General features: G+C 40.7%; 1 protein-coding gene across 5 annotated transcripts in view; it reads left to right on the forward strand.

Moving 5' to 3' along the window:
* The first annotated feature begins 373 nt into the window (after positions 1 to 373).
* Positions 374 to 20773, forward strand: part of MIER2 (MIER family member 2) — a 47251-nt gene continuing 26851 nt past the window's right edge. The window contains exons 1-7 of one of the 5 annotated variants that reach the window (XM_074302052.1): positions 392 to 462; positions 7348 to 7435; positions 8374 to 8519; positions 10086 to 10211; positions 10726 to 10849; positions 11464 to 11555; positions 12038 to 12107. In XM_074302052.1, the coding sequence (XP_074158153.1) occupies positions 454 to 462; positions 7348 to 7435; positions 8374 to 8519; positions 10086 to 10211; positions 10726 to 10849; positions 11464 to 11555; positions 12038 to 12107 (655 nt within the window). In that variant the 5' untranslated portion in view covers positions 392 to 453. Of the gene's footprint in view, positions 463 to 1307; positions 1479 to 7347; positions 7436 to 8373; positions 8520 to 10085; positions 10212 to 10725; positions 10850 to 11463; positions 11556 to 12037; positions 12108 to 20773 lie in introns of those variants that run through there. The other 4 variants (XM_074302041.1, XM_074302066.1, XM_074302061.1 and 1 more) reach the window with 4 other exon arrangements.

Below are 20773 nucleotides of genomic sequence, written 5' to 3' on the forward strand. Positions count from 1 at the left end.
ACCCCCCACTAAGATTTTAGACCTCTCCCCAATCTAACTCCAAAGACCCCGCCTCCTTTCATGTTAGGCCACGCCTTCTTTCTAGCCCCTCCCACTTCCCTTTCTGGCTCTTAGAGTTCTCTTTCTCTGTCCCTAAACTATACTACTTTCTCCCATACTCTTTTTGGCCTCTAAGCCTCTTCTTTCTCTCTCTTCTTCCTGGACAGTCCCACCTTTTTTTTTTTTTTTACCCCCATCTCTTCTCCTTGTCCCTCCTCCCTCTTCTCCCAAACACATCTCCTCGGGGCTCCTCCCCTTTTCCTAGCCCCTCCCCCTCTCGCTCCTCCCCCACCCCTCCCTCCTAGTCCCCGCAGCCTCCCCCTGCCTCCAGATGGAGGCGGCGGCAGCCAATGAGAGGGCGGCTTCACATCCGGGGCTCCCGGCGCGGCCGTCGCCTCCCGCTCACACACGGCCATGGCGGAGGTGAGTGAACCGGGGTTGGCCGAGGACCGCCCGCCGCCGCTGCTGTTTTCCCCTAGACCTCCATCTCCCGGGGGCCATGGCCCCCTCTGGCCCACAGCTGACGAGACACAGATGGGGACGGGAGCCGGGACTGGGGGGGGAGGGTTTATAGCGGGCGCGAGGACCCGAGCCGGGCCGCCTCCTGCCCGGGGCCGCGCGCAGCTTTCCTCTCCCCCCCCCCACAACCGCCAACCGCCCCCGGCTGCCACATAGCGAGCCTCGGGCCGAGCTCCGCGGCGGCGCAATAGTGAGCCGCGGGCCGGGGTGCGCATGTGCGGCGGCTGGCCTCGGTTCTGCTGGACTGGAGGGGGGGCGGAGGAGCGGGGCGGCTGCGGGCGGCCGGGCGGGGGGGGTGGAGCGGAGTTGGGGCTGGGAATGGGAGAGGGGCGGGCCGCGCGCTGCGCCTGGGGAACTGGAGGGGAAGAGGGGGCGGCATGCGCCTCCCCGGCGCTTGCAAACTTTGCGGAGCTCGCTAATGGTACGCTGAGGCGAAGCGTCCGGCTGGAAGAGGAGCTGGAGGGGGGAGCCGGGAATCGGAGATCTTCCCCCTCTCTCCTCGTCCCCCCCACCTCTCCAGTTCTTGCCCCGCGGCTTTCCAGGAGCCGCTTCATCCATCTTAGCGTCGCGGCGCGTTTGCAAACTTTGCTGAGCGCTCCTCGCGTCGTTTGCGCCGGAGCGGGAGCGCTTGCCCAGGGTCCTGCTAGGCGGTCCTTTGGCCGGGTGCGGCGGGGCTGGGCGGGGCTCTCCCGGGTTTTTCGGAGGAGTTGCTCGGGTAGGGAGGGGAGAGTAGGGGAGGGAGGAGAAGGGAATGTTTACGGCGCCGCGTTACTCTTTCTGCGCGCTGCGCGGCTGCGGCTGCTTGGTAGACCTGAGAGCTTTTGAGTTTTGCTGCAACGGAGCTACCTGGGTCCCCTCCAATCCTTCGGGGAGGCTAAGAAACTTTTGCATAGGCAGTTACGCTTGAACCTGTGACCCAGGTAAGGCTCTGCAGCAAATGCTGGGGGCGGGGGAAAGGGACGAAAGAGATCCCTCAAAAGAACGCTCTAGAAAAAGCCTTGCAGGAGGGAGACGATTGCCTAAATCCCCACTGAGTCAAAGGCAGAGACCAGCCCTCGAAGTCAAATCTGCTTATGCCTCCCCATGGTCCTGGGCGCTTTCTTCTGCTTCTCACCTAGAAAAGTGGGTTTTCTGGGGGCCCTGGGTGATCAGCAGCAGGTAACAGTATCATTCGTCAAAACTCGTGCTTAACGTGCCGCGTTGTCCGAAAGCAACCCGGGTAGGGTCCCCTTAGCTTACTCCTCGGCAGGGTAGCATTTAAGTAGTGCTCACGGCCTGGCTTGCTTTCTTGGTACGACCTAGAGGCTGGATGTCCTTCTGTGCGAGGTTTGGACTGGCTGAAGGCTGGACGTCAGTAGAGGAGGATGTTGGAGCAGGCATTTGTTGTACGGAGCCGTCGAGGCAGTCCGGGACAGTTTCTGGGGGCCGCCTGCGCTGCTCCGTTATCCCCAACACACTAATTCATTCAAGTTTCCGTTGGTTCTGCAAGCATTAAGCATCTTCTACATGCCAGTCACTGGGGATACAAAGTAGCTTCTACACAGCTGTGTAGAAACTGAAAATGTTATAGACATTCACATTGACAGAAAAAACGGAGTGAAATGAGTGCTAAAGAGAGCCAGGTAACTGTGAGAAATCCGAGGAGGGAAAGATTGCTTTGAGGGCAGAGAGAATTTCCGAAAAGACAAGCTTTCCTCTGAAAGAAGGTAAAGAATGAGATAGAGAGGAGAGGTGAGAAAGCGAAGACCAGGACAGAGGATTAAGAATAGTTCTGTTTTAGTGGAATTTATAGTATGTGGAAGGAAGTTTGTATGAGAGAAGCAGGCCTGATCTAGATTATGTAAGGCTTAAAACCCAGCACTCATTACTACTAAAAGTCCTGAGAGAAGGCAGAGTGAAGTAGCCAAAAGAACCCTGGGCTTAGAGTGAGAGCACTTGAGTCCTAGCTTTGACTTGAGCATTGAGGAACCCCGGCTCAGTAGATAAAACATTTGGCCTAGAATCAAAACAAGTTCAAATTCAGCCTTCTTTGACACTTACTGGTGGTGTAGTACTGGACCAATCACTTAACTGCTATCTGCTTTCATTTCCTCGTCCGCAAAAGGGGAATATTAGCATCCTCCTCCCAGAGTTGTGAAGATCAAACAAGGTAAAACGCTTTGGAAACCTTAAAGTGCTAAATAAATGCTAGCAGATTTTACTGTTATCTTTAACTTCAACCTGAATCTGAGTTTCCTCAATTATATTATGGGGGTGGTGATGATTGTACCTCCTCCCTTCCAGGGTCATTATGCAGAAATGGCTAAATAAATGTAAAAATATTCAAATGGATTTGTGACTTCATTGATTTAGACGTCCCTTTCAGAGATGCAGATTGCTGCACATTTATGTTTGTTCTTCTTGTTCTCGTCCATGTACATGCAGGAACTCTTAAACATTAAAGGGATAGAGACTAGACCTGTGATTTGTTTGATGGAGGGAATTCCCTCTATTAATAGAAGTTGCACTTTTCCCTCCACTTGAAGCCTTAGAAAGTTACCTAGAGTAACTAGATGGGTTAGATGATGTGCCCAGATTCACACAATCAGCATGTAGCCAAGGTGAATATTGGCTTTTATTATTGCTAGTGTGTTACAAAGTACTGTGGGGATTTATAGATGGCAGGTTTTCCACTTGGTAGACTCAAAGAGGACTTGAAAAAGGAAGTTTCATTTGAGCTGGGCCTTGAAGAATAAATGGTGAGGCTTTTGGCAGGTGATTTAGTGGCCCAGGGAAGACCTTCCAAGAAGAAGAAAGTGTGATAAAAGATAAAGACAAGAAATTAAGGGACATGCCTGGGTACAACGCTAATACATTGTGTTCCAGCCAAACTGGGACATGAAAGAGAGGAACACAATAAGCTTAGGAAGGTAGGGTACATTCAGATCGAAGATGGCCATCTGAAGAGTTTAGATTTATTTGGTCAGTGGAAAGTACTTGAGGATATTGAGTGTTTTGTTTTGTTTTGTTTTTTTCTCTCTTCCTATTATACGTGTTCTTCAGTTGAAACTTGGAGCTATAAGGTGCCTAGGTCTTGGCTTAATGGAATGGACCAGCTAGTATAAATCAGTTTCTGAAAAAATTATAACTATAGTCTCATCATATCTTGATTTTACTTTTTAAAAAAGAATTATTGGCCCAGGGTTACCATTTGATATTTGCATAAAAGGATCTATCAAGAATATTGTCATTTAGTTCCTACAAAGGTTCCTTTTGGATTGTATGTGGTCTTCCTGAAAGTCTAGTTGGTATTTGGATGAAGAGGAATGATCTTGACAATGAAGGATTGCTTTACCAAATAGCCAGAAGCACAGGAGTGGGGTTGATTCCTAGTCAAAATTCTGCGAAAGATAGTTTCCACCAGACCCTTCTGCCCAGCGAGTCAGAGCGGGTTTTTCTGTCAGTGACTCTTTGAGAGAGTTCAGTTTTTCTAAGAGTGCCTCAAGACGTTGAGCACCACCAGTATCAAGCATACATTCCCTGGCTTTCAAGTCCCCAAAATGGGCCATAAATCCATCTGTTATTGGTAGCATCTTCATCAGTTTTACTAGCTGGGCAGGGCAGTACTGTCAGCTTCATGGGAAAATTAAAGTGATTTACATCAGAGAATATCAACAGACTATTCCACCAGGAGCAAGTTTTGCCCTGTTATTAAAGTATGGTTGAATCAGGGAATGTTCAACCATTTTGAAGTTGGTAATCTTTGTTCTCTGCCAACATTTTGTACCTCTTTGCCTTGCCCTGTCTTCCCACATTTTTCAGTCAATAAATGTTTGGGTTCTTTCTTCATTCTGACTTGACTTTACTAAGTCAGTCTCTGGAAATCTGGGAAGGACATAGGGATGCAAGACATGAACCCCACTTGTGAATGAACTAAATCTGATTGGGGAGACAAGCTATGATTAAGATACGTAATACAATATAAGATCTGATTTCCCAAGTGCTGTGAATGTTTGTTTTGTTTTTGCTAAGGCAGTTGGGGTTAAGTGACTTGCCCAAGGTCACACAGCTAGGAAATGTCAAATGTCTGAGACTTCAGGGTGTGTGGCTTTTAAAACAACTACAGCAAGCCTTTTTGATGTCTTAATTGTATCCAAGTAGTCACTTTTGGAGGCTACATATGGTCCCCTGGTGTTCCTGAAATGCAAGTTAGTTATAGAGGAATTTATCATTACTATGACCTCTACTTTCATAAGGTTTGCTACTTTATGGATATCCCAGACAAGCCTGACTCTTGTGTTGTTGAGTCACAACAGGTGTTAACAGAATATTCATAACAGTGGCTTGTTTACAAAGCCTGAGTTTATAAGGAGAACAATTTGACTCCAGCCACCAAAAAGAGAGCTTAAAGAGAAACAGAGGCATTACAGGAATAGGGCTACCCTTGGAAAATGAGCTGTGGCAGCTATGGCAGAGAGCACAGGATTGCATAGTAGCCCTGTAAGGAAAACCTTGATAAGGTAAGATGGCTCAGAGAAAGAAGGTGCATCCTGAAAGCAGGCTTTGGCTAAACTCTACCAGTATTCAGTGTTTGCTGGACACATTGAAAAGCTAAATAAATGCTTGTGGAAGGCTTGGATAGAGTTATTTTAAATTGGATTATTTTTTTCATTATTTTCATAAAATCAACCTCCAGGCTATGAAGACTCTTGGGTCACAAAGGCAGTTTATTGCTTCCCAGAGTATGTAGAGTAGAGATTTCCCATAAATTCAGAATCAAGTAAGAATATTGTTCCCCAGAGATGAGTTGGGCTTTTAGGATCACTGGTACCTTCACATAAGTTATCTTCTGTTACTTAAATCACATCTGGAACTGCTTTCACAGCTAGTCTAGAAGCTCCAGGACAATCAGTCTTATAACTTTTATCTAAGATATCAGTTCATCAGTAAGCATTTATTAGGCCCCTTCAGTTTACTAGATATTAACATGCAGAGACAAAAATGAATTCATCTTTATTCTCAAATGGCTTGTATATTATAGATGAAACATATGGAAGGATAAATTAAATATAAAATTAATGGAGGGGAGTGTATGTAGGGGGGAACTGCTGAGGGCTTTGGGATATCTTCAAGTAGGAGAAAGCATTGAGCTGAGCTTTCATCATGGAAACTAGAGATTCTAAGATTATTCTAAAGGATCTTAAAATTATTCCTCAAATATTTTATTTCAATGAGGAATGGAAAGGACATGAGGTCTTTATTAATTCCCAGAAACCTAAATTCTTTCATTCTGTCTCCTTACAATTTTTACAATATTCACCTACCATTTATATTGTACTTTATACAGATAGGTTAAATGTGGCCTATAGAGCAAGTCAGTGGTGAAGCTGAGGTCATCTGACTTGTACTTGTCTCTTTTATGGCTTGCCTCCAAGAGAAATATTTTAGAGAAGTAATATGGTTCTGAAGTCTGGAAGACCCTATTCATATCTCACTAGTTCTGTGAACATGGACAAGCCACTTAATTTCTGAGAACTTCCAGCTCCTAAATCTATAGCCTTACTTATTTTTATGTAATACACATATATTCTTAGCTCTTTCTACTTGTTGTCTAGATTTAGTTCCAAGTGATATTATTTCTAACATTCCTGTCTGGTTACAAAACAAATATTTGCTAGCATTGAAGATGTTCAGAAAACAAAATAGCAGGCTTTGAAAACAGCTCCCAAAGACAAGTTTTGAGCAATAGCAACATTGTGGGAATCAGTTACAAGATTTTAAAAGATTCTAATTGGGGAACACTCGGGGAAAGAGTTAGCATGTGTGGAGCCAGGACCACTGCTTTTAAAGCAGAGACTATAGAAAAAGTTGGGGAGAAGATTAAGTTATCTGATGTTTTGGGATGGGGAGAAAGAAGAGACACCCTCGTTCTCAGTGGATAGTGGATATGACTAACGTTATTTTTCATGCTGAGAGATCAGGTCTTATAGAGGCAGCTAGATGGTACAGTAGATAGGGCACTGAGCCTGAAGTTAGGAAAACCTGAATTCAAATCCATTCTTCAAGACTGTAGTTGTGTAATCCATAGCAACTTACTTTTTCTCCATGTTCCTCAGTTTCCTCATCTGTAAAATGGGGTAATAATATCTACATCTCAGGTATGTCTGAAAATCAAATGTAGATGATAATAATAAAGTGCTTAGCAGTGTTTAGCTCAGTGTCTAGTACATAATAGGTGCTTAATAAATCCTTTCTTCTTTCCTTCTTCCCTGTTGGAAGTTGGCTACATAGAAGGGATTTAAGCACCAAAAAGTCTTTCCTTTGTTTTACAAAGTTTAGCATCTCTTGCCCTTTCTATAGTATGGACTTTGGAATAAAAGACAGATTCCATCCTAGGTTCAGCTAGGATAATTTAGTTTCTTATGAGCCAAAAAATCTTCATGCTAAGGATTAGCAGGGGTCATCTCTCCAATATGATCCCATGGCTAGGTGAGGTCTTTGTGTTGTAGCTGAGCTGCTAGTACATTTGTGGAAATGCTTTTTCTTACTTTTGTCCCTTCAATAGCTGAATCACCATTGCAATTATGTTCCTAAAATTTCATTGAACAAATCACTGAAGCCGTTAGTTCATTTAGACGTCACAATCCTGCAACAATTTTCCCATAATCCAAAGTAAATGATGAAAGGGGAAATGAGGGAGGTGGAGTATGACTATCAAGAAGTCTCTGGGCAAGAATGGGACTTGAAGAAGTAGGGAACAATTTCTGGCAGACCATCATGTGATCCATTGGTGTCTGTTTCCTTCCGTAGGCCTCGGCGGGGAGGCAGAGCCCGAGGGTGGTCTCCTACCCAGCTCACAGCCTATGCCCCGAGGAGCCCGGCCTGCAGACAGCAGCAGGTATTTGCCCTCAAGTTTTCATGGCTTCTCTCTCTGCTTCCAGCCACGGGCATGGGCACCGGGCACTTGACTGCCAAGGCCGAGGCCAGTCCCTCCATCTGGTGGCTGGCTCTCTAACTTCAGTGCTATTTGTTTGTTTTGGGACAAGCTGGTGAGTGGAGACTGCCCAGGGCTTAGGCAGGACCCACCCACTCCTTGCTTCTCCCTGCTAGGCCATTGGGAACCCAGGGCAGAGAAGAATACTGAGTTCTGTTCCAGATTCTCTGCTCCTTCCTGGCAAACAGCTCTTTGGCCTCATGGTTTGCTTGAACAAACAAAGGGATTAAGGGGGGAGCCTGGTAATGAGGTGTTTTCAACTCAAGTTAGGAAACATGATGGCAAAAGAAGTTGTAGCGCAGTTGACAGCCTTTTATAAGATTGGTGTCAAGGGAGAAGACTCAAACCTCTTTCATGGGTTAGATCCAGCCCTTAAATGATTGATTTGATTTGTGGTTTATACAAATCTGTGTAGTAGCAAGTGGTATTATAGAGCTTGACTTCAAGATTCCTCCAGCTAAAGTAAGACATTGTGGTCAGGCCTGGGGCTTAGATTGGACTTTCTGGAGAGTGGTGTCAGTCAAGGAAGAAGCTGGTGGACAGTCTGTCCAAAATGAGTAAGACATTGCTTTAGGGAACTTCATTTTAATAGGACAGATATTAGACATTATTCAGATTAGAACAAGTACATGAGGACAGTATAAATCACTGTGAAACCCAAAGAGGAAGGAATCACTTCCAAATAAGGGAACAGGGACTGTTTTATGAAGGAAGTTTGGCCTTTTAAAGGATAGGTAGGATGGTAAAAGGCAATGTTGGGGTCAGGGGGAGCAGGAACGTTAATCCATTGAACAACTGTCTTACAAATCAGTGGAACTTATTCAGATTGGTGTCCCCCACAGTTGTGTCCATGGGCTCTGATGACCACCGTTTCAACCTGTCAGAGATCTTGTCCCAAAACTACGGTATCCGAGAAGAACAGGAAGGTGAAACTCGGGACAAAGAAAAATCATTAGAAGAACTGGAGAAAAGCTTCAACACATCTCAGGTACAGTGAGATCAATCAGAGCAGGCAAGGAAAAACTTTTTGGGACATTTTCTAATCCATCCCAAGAACCTCACCTCCTCACTGGTGGGGATGAAAACAGCAAAATCTGATGTGGAATTCCTAGGCTTATTTTTAGCACCCAGAAATGAGAGTGAAAACTTTCAATAATTGAAATCCTCTATTGGTTCTTGGTGGGTAGGAGGGAATGACAGTGGTTAAGATGTTCCCCTGTGAAAAGAGTTCCTGGGGGATTGAACAGATTTCTAGTATTCTGCCCTGAAGATAAAAGATTTGTTTCACCCTACCAAAATGCCTTGCTACAAATAGGCCAGTTGATTAGAATCTTAAATCTTTCCAGAGCTGCTCCCTTTTTGTGTCTTAATGGACCTTTCTGGAAAGAGCCTTCTGAGCCATCGTGGGTGGGGTAGGGGATTGCTTAGAAGCTGACACCCTATCCCCTTTCCACAAAGAATTCTAGGATCTAACCGTTGCAAGAGATCATGGAACCTAGTTCTGAAATCTTGGAAGTTGACATTATGGACAATAATCCATGCCTTTTTCCAAACCAACACTTAACTGTCATTTTTAGAGATCAGCTGCTGGACTAATAGAGCAATGGGAGTGAGCCAGGAGGGTGTATATCCTTTCTCTCCACACCCTAAGGTTTATTTAAGTTGAGTTCAACAAAACCTTTTTTCATTCCGCCTTTCATAACCGTTTTGACTTTTTATTCCCCACCCCCCCTTATTTTTCTAAACATTTCCAAGGAGGAAACAAGGCCCATGGAAATGTATAAAAAACTAAAGAACTCCATCCCATCATCTCCTGTCACAATGAGCAGTAAAAACACTAGTTTATGTAGCATATGTTACTGCTTGTATTTGTGCTCCATTTTACTGTCTTGAAGTGCTCCATTATTTTTCTACACTTCTGGAGTAAGTAGGATGGAGATTGTTATTCCTATCTGATATATGGGGAAATTAAGACCCAGAGCAGTTAAATACTTTGCCCAAATTCATACTATTCGTAAGTAACAGAAGCAGGATACAAACCTAAAGTGGAGGACTTCTGGTCTATTACATCCTTTAGCACAACCTTACCAAGATGTGACACTCCCAAGATAGGAAGCACTCTGGGAGTGAGAGAGAAAGAAAAATTCAAAAGGTGTTTCTTGAAGGCACCGGAGGTATCCATTATAGTTTAATGCAGGTTCACATTCTTAAGGATCTTGGTCTCTTTTAAGAGAGAATGAATATACTGTGAAACAATTAGACAATAAAACAGTATAACAAAGAACTGAATTATGTGTTATACACAGTGAGTACCAATCATTGAGGTTTGATGTTTTAAGGAATGTTCCCAAAGGATATGTCCCCTGAAGAATAGGGAAGGTTGAGACAAATATGCCTGATTGTCTGCATGTGTGCAGCTTATCCTAGTAGATTTCTTAATCCTGAGTTTTTTTTCTCTCAAATCCCGACTAATAAGTAACGGTTAAAGTATTCTAAAGGGGTTGCTCTTGAGTCCATGAGTCTTTTGGTGATGTTTTCTCTTCTTCTTTCTTAGAGCAGCGACATGCCGTTTGAAGAGCTGCTTGCACTCTATGGCTATGAAGCATCAGATCCAATTTCAGAGCAGGAGAGTGAGGGAAATGACATTGCCCCCAACCTCCCAGACATGACCCTGGATAAGGTAAGAGAGAACTGCAAAACAGACAGATCACATGAAAAAAAATTGCAAACTGGTGTGACCTTACCTTCATAGCATGGCAGTTTTATGTTTGACTTAACCTTGTAAATCCTGTTTAAAATGTAACAACTTTGTAAAATTAACAAAGTCTGTCTCTTTGGTTTAGACTGATCAATTGATAAAAAATTTTCCCTAGTCCTGGGGATGTTAGTTTATCCTAGATAAGAAGTGAGGACAGAAAGAATATTGATTAAGAGAAGAAGAACAGAGATTTCTATAGAACATCATGATCTGTGGATTTCAGGTGGTTGGATCTGCCTAGGCATTCAGAAGAAATTTTCTAGGAGGCTCTTTTGTAGGAGTCTTGAAGGGAATTCCTTGGGGGAGTTAATGAGGTTGGGGGTGGGGTTCTAAGCCTCCTAGTACCTGGGGAAAATTTGCTTCATTCTGAACTTCAAGTTTTTTTTTTTTTTGGTTTGTTTTTTTTTTTAAATGTTCTTCATTTTCTTGTTAAAAGGAACAAATAGCAAAGGATTTGCTTTCAGGGGAAGAAGAGGAGGAGACACAGTCATCAGCTGATGACCTAACCCCATCTGTCACTTCCCATGATGCATCGGACCTGTTCCCCAACCAGGCCAGCTGTAAGTTTTACTATCAATGTTTTGATAGTTGAAATTAAATTCAGCCCCTCTGCCCACTAGATTGAGGCTCTCTTTGTATAGGGAGCAGTTGGAGAGGACCTCCCCCACCAGAAAAGTCTCCTTGGTCCTCTCTAAGGGATGTTGCTTACATCTCCTAGTTTCCTTTTTCCCCAGGTCAAAATCACATATTTAGAATACGATACAGCCCTTTGTGTAGTGTCTCTGTGTCTCTTTTTTTTCCTCTCTTCTTTTCCTCTTCCCCTCCTCCCTTTTCCCTTTCTCTACTCCTCTTCCTCCTGCTCTCTCCCCTTGACATATAGGGGTTTAGGATGGAATGGAAAGAATCTTAGCCACAGAGACTCAGGTCTCTGAGTCTCCCATTTAGCTTTGTGGTCTTGGGCAAATCATTTACCATCTTGTTCTTGTGAACAATATGAGGAAAATAATCTTTGTACTTTAAAACTCATAGTGCAGAAAAATATGAATAGTTATTTGTCTCCAGAAGTGTGAGCTGTCATTTTTATTATTCATGGCCCCATCCATTGCATAAAATAAAGAAGTTCTACAAGCCAAGTCTTAACTGCCCCTGTGTTACTGTTTTGCTTTTCCCAAAGCACATTTCCTTGCTGATGAAGACAAAGAGCCTTGTTTTTCTTCCTCATCTGACTCAGAAGAAGACTCTCTGCCCTCCAACGAGTGTAAGAAAGTGAGTAATCTGTGTGGAGGCACTTTGAAAATAGACACTGAGGTGGGATGGGAACCTAAGAGAACCCCAGGCCCACATTAATAGACTCTCCTCAGCATTTCTGAGAATCACTTTATAGGGGAACATGGGGCTCAGCATAAGGAAAAAAAGGATTCTTTCACCTCAGGAAGTCACTTCATTCCATTTCTTTGAGTCTGTTTTTTCCTCTGTGAAATGGTACAGTGATAGTTGATAAAACATCAAATGTTCTGTTTCCTCTTCCCAAGCTATTTGGGTAGGGTTGGGTGGTAACTAGGGCAGGAACCAACAAAAGTTCCCACCTGGGAGGACACACCAAGGGAACTGACTAGCATGCACTTGTAGAAACAGCAAGTGGGATGCTTGGAAAATAGCTACCCAAACCATCTGCATTCTGGGAGCCCCATGAAGGCCTCATGTGCCTTATTATTGTGAGTAATTCTTCTGGCACATTGGCTTTTCAGGAGATCATGATTGGACCTCAGTACCAGGCTGTGATTCCCACCCTTCACTTAAACAGACACAGTGAAAAAGGTAAGCAGTGAGTATTCCAGAGCATGTGGCGAGATGGGTAGGGTTTGGCAGAAAGAAGAAATGGTCCCTTGTCTGCTCCATCTGAGGGTGACAGATGTTTCCTAAGTCAGCACGTCCGTCTATTCAACAAATGTTTCTAAAGCGTGTGCACTGGCAGTCTCATGATCCTGTCTTTGGGCCTTCCCCAATGTTTAATGTGCACTCTGAACCCAATCAATGCCTAATGTTTGAAGGAATGCCTTCGGAGGCAGAAGATCAGTTCTTTTTTTTTTTTTTTTTATCTGACTAATTTACTTTTTTTTTTTTTTTAAATTTTATTTTATAATTATAACTTTTTTTTGACAGTACATATGCATGGGTAATTTTTTACAACATTATCCCTTGCACTTACTTCTATTCAGATTTTTTCCCTTCCTCCCCCAACCCCCTCCCCCAGATGGCAAGCAGTCTTATATATGTTAAATATATTACAGTATATTCTAGATACAATATATGTGTGTAGAACCGAATTTTTTGTTGCACAGGAAGAATTGGATTCAGAAGGTAAAAATACCAGTTTACATTCATTTCCCAGTGTTCCTTTTCTGGATGTAGCTGGTTCTGTCCATCATTAATCAATTGGAATTGGATTAGCTCTTCTCTATGTTGAAGATATCCACTTCCATCAGAATACATCCTCGTACAGTATCATTGTTGAAGTGTATAATGATCTTCTGGTTCTCCTCGTTTCACTTAGCATCAGTTGATGTAAGTCTCTCCAAGCCTCTCTGTATTCCTCCTGTTGGTCATTTCTTATAGAACAATAATATTCCATAACATTCATATACCATAGTTTATCCAACCATTCTCCAATTGATGGACATCCATTCATCTTCCAGCTTCTAGCCACTATGAAAAGGGCTGCCACAAACATTTTGGCACATACAGGTCCCTTTCCCTTCTTTAGTATTTCCTTGGGGTATAAGCCCAGTAGTAGTATGGCTGGGTCAAAGGGTATGCACATTTTGATAACTTTTTGGGCATAATTCCAGATTGCTCTCCAGAATGGTTGATTCTTTCACAACTCCACCAACAATGCATCAGTGTCCCAGTTTTCCCACAGCCCCTCCAACATTCATCGTTATTTGTTCCTGTCATCTTAAGAAGATCAGTTCTTAAAGTGACTCTGGGCAGGTTACTTTTCTCTCTGTGAGTGAGCAAGCAGGAAAGTAAGAGGAACAGAACTATGGGCAATAGAACCAGGCCAATCTTAGCACAAATATTGGCCAGATTCTTAAGAGTTCCATTTTGTTTTATTGCTCTGTACAGACTCAAAATAAAGTGGGTCATAAAAATGCTGCACAATCTCTCAGACCTTAAAATTTCCCTTACTGTTTGTTGTAGGTGATGGGTAACTGTCACTGCTGATAGAAAGGGATACCCTATCTGGTGTAAATTCTTTTAAATATCTAATAAGATTCAGTTCACAAACTAGCAAACAGTTACAAACAAATACTTATTCAGTGAGCAACCAAGTGTCATTAGAAATACTCAGTCTGTAAATTTACATTTCAAATCTGGCCTCAAATACTTACTGGCTGGGCAACTTAACTAACCCTGTTTGCCTCAGTTTTCTCATCAACAAAATAACGCATATTAGAGAAGGAAAGGGCAAACCCTTCTACCAAGAAAACCCAATTAGGGTCTAACAAAAGTTACACACCACTGAACAAAAAATATGTGCAAGTTTTATGTTTTAGAAGACTTAGGTTTTTTAATTTACCTCACAAAGTAACCTGAATAGCAGTACAGCTGGTCTTCAGGTCAGAAAGATCTGGATTCAAATATAGCCTCAGGGACTTAATTAGCAGTTTTCCTTGGACATTTAGCACTGTTTGCCTCAATTTCCTCACTTGTAAAATGGGGATAATAATAGTACCCACCTTTTAAAAATGTAATGAGGATGCAGTAAGATAATATTTGAAAGTGCTTAGTACAGTGCTTGACACATAGTAGGTATTTTCATTCTAATTGTACCCTTCTTCTTAGTGCCCTTCCCCCTTTACACCCTAAAGTATGATTTGTGTGTGTGCACTTTTTTTTTAATGAAAATTTTTGTTATTTTTATTTTATAGAAGAAATACCTTCAAAGAATACAAGTGACAAAATCAGAGGACCTTTAAAATACAGTTTTAAAGTTCAGAGTATAGTTTTAAGGGAAGCATTTGGTAAAAGTACCCTTAAATTGAGACAATTTCTTAGACTGAATCACACTAGTTGATGGATCTGGTTCATCAGCTATTTTATTTTACTAGCCTTCATATTCCATCACTTGAGTATGCTTAAGTTTAGGGGATCACTTCTGCTCTGGTATGGGCATCATCTGGGAACTGGCTGAAAGCTACTCAGTATGGACCTTTAGGGAGGCAGTGACCCTGAGACATGTATGCTGAAAGATGGGGATAGTAGTATGTTACAGCATTAGACTGTCCAATTAGAGTCCAGGTTGAGGTGTGATGTATAATCTATGGGGTAAGACTCCCCTTACCTTTTTGACCCAAGGATTATAATCTGGGAATAATTTTGAACAATCAGTTCATAACTTGATGTTGTTTGCAATTGATAGCCAAGGTTATAGTCAAATAGGCAGGAGAGTTTATCATTTGGAATGGATAGACAGAACAAAGTGGGAAGATGAGTCAGGGTGTTCTTGGAGCTTGAAAGCTCCTTTGCTGTATACTGCTTATTTAAATGTCCCAGCAGCATATATCCATGAGTATTGGTTTAACATAAGATTGTGCACATCTAAGTGACAGCTGGCATTTTTCCAAAACTTCACCAATATATGCTGATGTGTCAGCATAAACATTTTAACCTGGATCAACTTAAGATCATAATAAATAAATCAAATGTATAGTCCCCAGAAATTCCACCTCACAATAAGTTCCTCGGCTGATGATTTAGAGCAGGATTTAGTTGGGATTAATAATATTGGCTTTAATAACACAAGACATTTGGATTGTTTTGGTTTTTTTTCTACCAGCAAAAATCTATCTCACCCTCTTATCTGATTCTCCTTCCCCTCAACTGAGAACTAAAGAAAAACAAAATCTTTTTTAAAAAAATCTATAGTCAATTAAAATAAATCTACATTGGCCACATCACAGCTCAGTTTGGGTTTGTAAGTTTTCAGTGCTTCTACAGGGCTGTGATCTTAGGAGAGGTCTTTTCACTGTCCTTGTCAAAGCTCTGTGAGATCTGCTTTATTTTGTGTGTTTGGGGTTCAGTATATTGCTACTATTATTAGCCTATTGGGAAGGTCTGCAGACTCAGGCAGCTGAATTAAACTTGCTCTCCTTGGGTCTTCATCTTCTGCTCTGGTTATTCTGCTGTGGGTTTGTGTTAAAACTGAGTCTCCACTTTGCTTTTGGGCTTTGAGCTGCACATCCAAGTTTTTAGAATTTGCTCCTTGCTATTACACAGGTAGGGCCTCAGAAATTGTGACCCAGAACTGTGTAGTAAGCAACAGTGCTGCTAGATGGCAGCCATATCTGTTCTCTTTGCAAGAACATAAATTCTCTGGGTCCTTTTTTGACCAAATGTTTGATCCCATTACTGTTCATGAATACTTGAGCTGCTCCATGCCACTTCTGCCTTGCTGCTGTGCTGCTAAGCCAGCCTCCATCAGTATTCATAGATCCCTTTGTATCTTCTTAAACTGCCCTGCACTGGAAGAACAACTCACTCTGAGTTTTTTTGGCTTTCCTAATGAGGTTTTGATCTAATCTGCTTTCTAGTTCATTGTGAACTAACTAAAAATGTTATATCCCCATTGACTATATTACCCCACCTGCCCGAATGTCTCTTATTCTATATTTTGTGTCCTTTACCTCTTCATTAACAAATGGATAGTATGTTTCATCATTAGTCCTCCTGGAATTATGGCTGGTCATTACCCAAATCAGAATTCCCAATTCTATTGAAGTTGTTGTTTGTATTAACTTATATACATACAAGTCTTCCCAGGTTTCTCTAGTTTCATTCTCTACCTCATTTCTGACAATATCGTAATGTTCCATCACTATTCTATACAACTTGCTTAGCCATTCCACAATTGATGGACACCTTCTAGATTCCTGTTCTTTGCTACTTCAAAAATCTATATTTTTGTGCATCCTCAGTTTGTTTTGTTTAGGACTAATTCCTCCCTTAATCTATTATCCCTCAAATTACTCTCTCCTTCCTATTTTCCCATTGAGTGAAATGTTTTTCTGTACCCAAATGTTATGTGCATGTGTGTATATATTGTTCTTTCTTTTCTTTTCAAATTTGGAGTGTCAGTTAACTCCCCTTAGCTCTTTTCTCCTGGTTTCTCTACATGTCTACTTGGACATCATGATTATGTGAGATAACTTTTCCCTATAACCTTCCTTTCCCTTCCTTCCTCTCCCCAGTGTATTTTTGTTCATTTGTATCTTTGTTTTCATTCTTAAGATTATTGATACAATAGAACTACTCCCAAGCTTTGTCTAATATGATTCCTTTTATAATTCATGATGAATAATTTATCTTGAGTTCCTTATCATTTGTTCATTCCTGTTTACCTTAACTACCTCCAGTATTTAAACTTGAAATTTCCTACCAGCTCTGGTCTCTTCATCAGGAATTCTTGGAAGTCCTTTATCTTATAGATAGAAGGTCCTTTTCTCTCCTCCCCTACCCCTCTTAGACATTGAGAGTTTCTTAGGCTTGCTCAGTTTTGCTGAGCAAATTAGTATTTTTAAATAGTATTTAATTTAATTTTTCCAAGTACATGTAAAGATAGTTTTCTTCTTTTTTTAAAAGCTTTTTTATTTTCAAAACATAGGCATAGATAATTTCCAACATCCAGTCTTGCAAAACCTTGTGTTCCAAATTTTTTCCCTCCCTTTTTCCCACCCCTTCCCCTAGATGGTAAATAATCCAATATGCATTTCTTTTATATATATATATTTACACAATTATCATGCACAAGAAAAATCAGAGGAAAAAGGGAAAAATGAGAAAAAAACAAAATGTAAGCAATAACAAAAAGAGTGACAATTCAGTGTTGTGATCCACTCTCACTTCCTATAATCCTCTTTCTGGATGCAGAGGACCATCTTTATCACAAGACCATTGGAACAGGCCTGAATATATTTCATTCTTAAAAAGAGCTACGTCCATCAGAATTGATCATTGTATAATCTTATTGCTGTGTACAATGTTCTCCTGGTTCTACTTACTTCACATAGCATCAGTTCATGTCAGTCTCTCCAGGTCTCTCTGAAATCATCCTTCTGATCGTTTCTTTTAGAACAATAATATTCCATAGCATTCATATACCATAACTTAATTCAGCCATTCTCCAGCTGATGGGCATCCACTCAATTTCTAGTTTCTTGCCACTACAAAAAGGGCTAACACAAACATTCTTGCACATATGGGTCCTTTTACTTTTTAATGACCATTTATCAATTGGAGAATGGCTTGAATTCTTATGAATCTGAGTCAGTTCTGTATATTTAGAAATGAGGCCTTATTTAAAACCCTTAAATGTAAAAATTTTTTTCCCAGTTGCTTCCCTTCTAATCTTAACTATGTTGTTTTTGTTTATACAAAAACTTCCTAGCAATATAATCAAAATTATCCATTTTGCATAACATAATGTACTCTACTTCTAAGGCTACAAATTCCTTCCTTTTCCACAGATCTGAGAGGTAGGCTATCCTTTGTTCTTCTAATTTGCTTATAATATCACTCTTTATGTCTAAATCATGAATCCATTTTGACTTTATCTTGGTATAGGATGTTAGATAAGGGTCAATGCCTAGTTTCTGCCATACTAATTTCCAATTTTTCCAGCAATTTTTGTCATATAGTGAGTTTTTGTCCCAGAAGCTGGGTCTTTGGGTTTATTAAATACTAGATTACTATACTCATTGACTATTGTGTCTTATAAACTTAACCTATTCCACTGATCAACTATTCTGTTTCTTAGCCAGTATCAAGTGGTTTTGATGACTGCGGCTTTTAATATAGTTTTAGGTCTAGTGCAAGCTAGGCCACCTTCAGCATAAAAAGTTTTCAACATTCACCTGTGCAAAACGTTGTATTCCAAATTTTTCTTTCTCTATAAGACAGCACTAACATTCTAATGGAGGTTGTTAAACATGAACAATTCTTTTAAATATATTTCCATATTTATCATGCTGCGCAACAAAAACAAAAATCTGAACAAAAGGGGAAAATACTATTTTTGATCCAGATTTACTCTCCATAGTTCTCTCTCTGGATGTTCTTTCCATCACAAGTCTATTAGAATTGCTTTGAATGACCTCATTGTTGAAAAGAGCCGAGTCCATTACTATTGATCATCACACAATCCTGTTGTCGTTGTGTACAATGTTCATGTAAGTTTTTCCAGGCCTTTCCGGCTCATCATTTCTTGTAGAACAATAATATTCCATTACATTCATATATCATAACTTAATCAGCTGTTCTCCAACTGATGGACATTCACTCAATTTTTAGTTCTTTGCCACCACAAAAATTTTTGCATGTGTGGGTCCTTTTCCTTCTTTTATGACTTCTTTGGGATACAGACTCACTAGAGACATTGTTGGATCAAAGGGTATGCATAATTTTTTTATTTTTTAATTCATTTTTCCAAATTATCCCCTCCCTCCCTCCACTCCCTTCCCCCGATGACAGGTAATCCCATACATTTTACATGTGTTACAATATAACCTAGATACAATATATGTGTGTAAATACCATTTTCTTGTTGCTCATTAAGTATTAGCTTCCGAAGGTATAAGTAACCTGGGTAGATAGACAGTAGTGCTAACAATTTACATTCACTTCCCAGTGTTCCTTCTCTGGGTGTAGTTATTTCTGTCCATCATTGATCAACTGGAAGTGAGTTGGATCTTCTTTATGTTGAAGATATCCACTTCCATCAGAATAGGGTATGCATAATTTGATAGCCCTTTGGGCATAGTTCCAAATTGCTCTCCAGAATGATTGGATCATTTCACAGTTCCACCAGCATTGCATTATTGTCTCAATTTCCCCACATTCCCTTCCTCCATTTATCATTCTCTTTTCCTGTCATCTTAGCCAATCAGAGAGGTGAGAAGTGATAACTCAGAGTTGTCTTAATTTTCATTTCTCTAAGAGTGATTTAGAGCATTTTTTCATATGTTTAGAAATGGCTTTAATTTCTTTATCTGAGAATTATCTATTCATATCCTTTGACCATTTCTCGAATAGGGAATGGCTTGTATTTTTATAAATTTGAGTCAGTATATATTTCAGAAATGAGGCCTTTATCAGAAATCCTGGATGTAAAATTTTCCCCCCAACTTTCTGCTTCCCTTCAAGGCTGCATTTGTTTTGTTTATGCAAAAATATTTTGATTTTATGTAATCAGAATTATCCATTTTGCATTTCATAATGTTTTCTAGTTCTAGTCCCTTCCTTATCTACAGATTTGAGAACTAAACTATCCTTTGTTCTCCTAATTTGCTTATAGTGTCACCATTTATATCTAAATCATGAACCCATTTTGACCTTATTTTGGTTTAGGGTATTAGATGTTGGTCAGTTTCTGCCATTATTTTCTGTTTTTTCCAGCAGTTTTTGTCAGGTGTTGAGTACTTATCCCAGAAGCTGGAGTTGGATTTATCAAACACTAGATTACTATAAATTATTGACTATTGTGTCTTGTGAACCTAACCTATTGTATTCCACTGATCTACTACTCTATTTCTTAGCTAGTACCAAATAGTTTTAATGATCATGACTTTATAATATAGCTTTAGGTCTGCTATAATCAAGCCACTTTCCTTTGCATTTTTTTTCATTAACTCCCTTGAAATTCTTGGATAAATTATTCTTAGTTTATTATAAACCCCTATCTTTTTCCTTCTGTAATATCTTTTGTCAAACTCTTCTATTGGTGGCTGCTAAATCATGTGTGATTTTGACTAACTCTGCTATTTGATTTCTTTCTTTATGGTTGCTTGCAGTATTTTTTTCCTTTGAAGTCTAAATTTTGGTTATGACATTACTAGGAATTTTTGTTTTGGTATTTAAAGGGGAAGATAATTTTCTAGGTTTGTGTCTTGATCTACCCTAACACCATAATATCTCTTTATTTTTTGTTTGTTTCTTCATACTTTTAATTTACTCCCTGAATTTGGACTCAATATTAGGTCTATATCACTTCTGGAGGGAAGATCTTGTCTGGCCCTATTGTTCTGTTCTTTAGATATTGAGTGTTGTGCTATTCCAGTATCTCCGGGATAGACTGGGGACCTACAAGCTTTTGTTGCTTCCAGAGTGGTCTGATTGAGAATAAAGTCTGATTGCTGCCCCCAATCTGAGCTCTGCATATTCCTAACTTGAATTTGAGTCTGAGCAACAGTATATGCTGCTGGCCTCAGCCACTGCCAACCAACTGGAAAGTTCTGTTGATTCAGTAACAGAATTGTAGGTTTTCATTTGGGCTGGAATGCCTTCTCTGCATATTCACTTTGAAGGTGGGGCTAGAAATTCTGCTCTCCTAATAAATCTGAGTTCTCTGCTATAGCTTACTTCTCAACTATCTCATTTTCAATAGACAGCACAAAGCCTCCTTTCCTGGGTATGCAACTCCTCAGTCC

Source organism: Sminthopsis crassicaudata, chromosome 1, assembly GCF_048593235.1.
Source record: "Sminthopsis crassicaudata isolate SCR6 chromosome 1, ASM4859323v1, whole genome shotgun sequence".
NCBI classification, from domain to species: domain Eukaryota; kingdom Metazoa; phylum Chordata; class Mammalia; order Dasyuromorphia; family Dasyuridae; genus Sminthopsis; species Sminthopsis crassicaudata.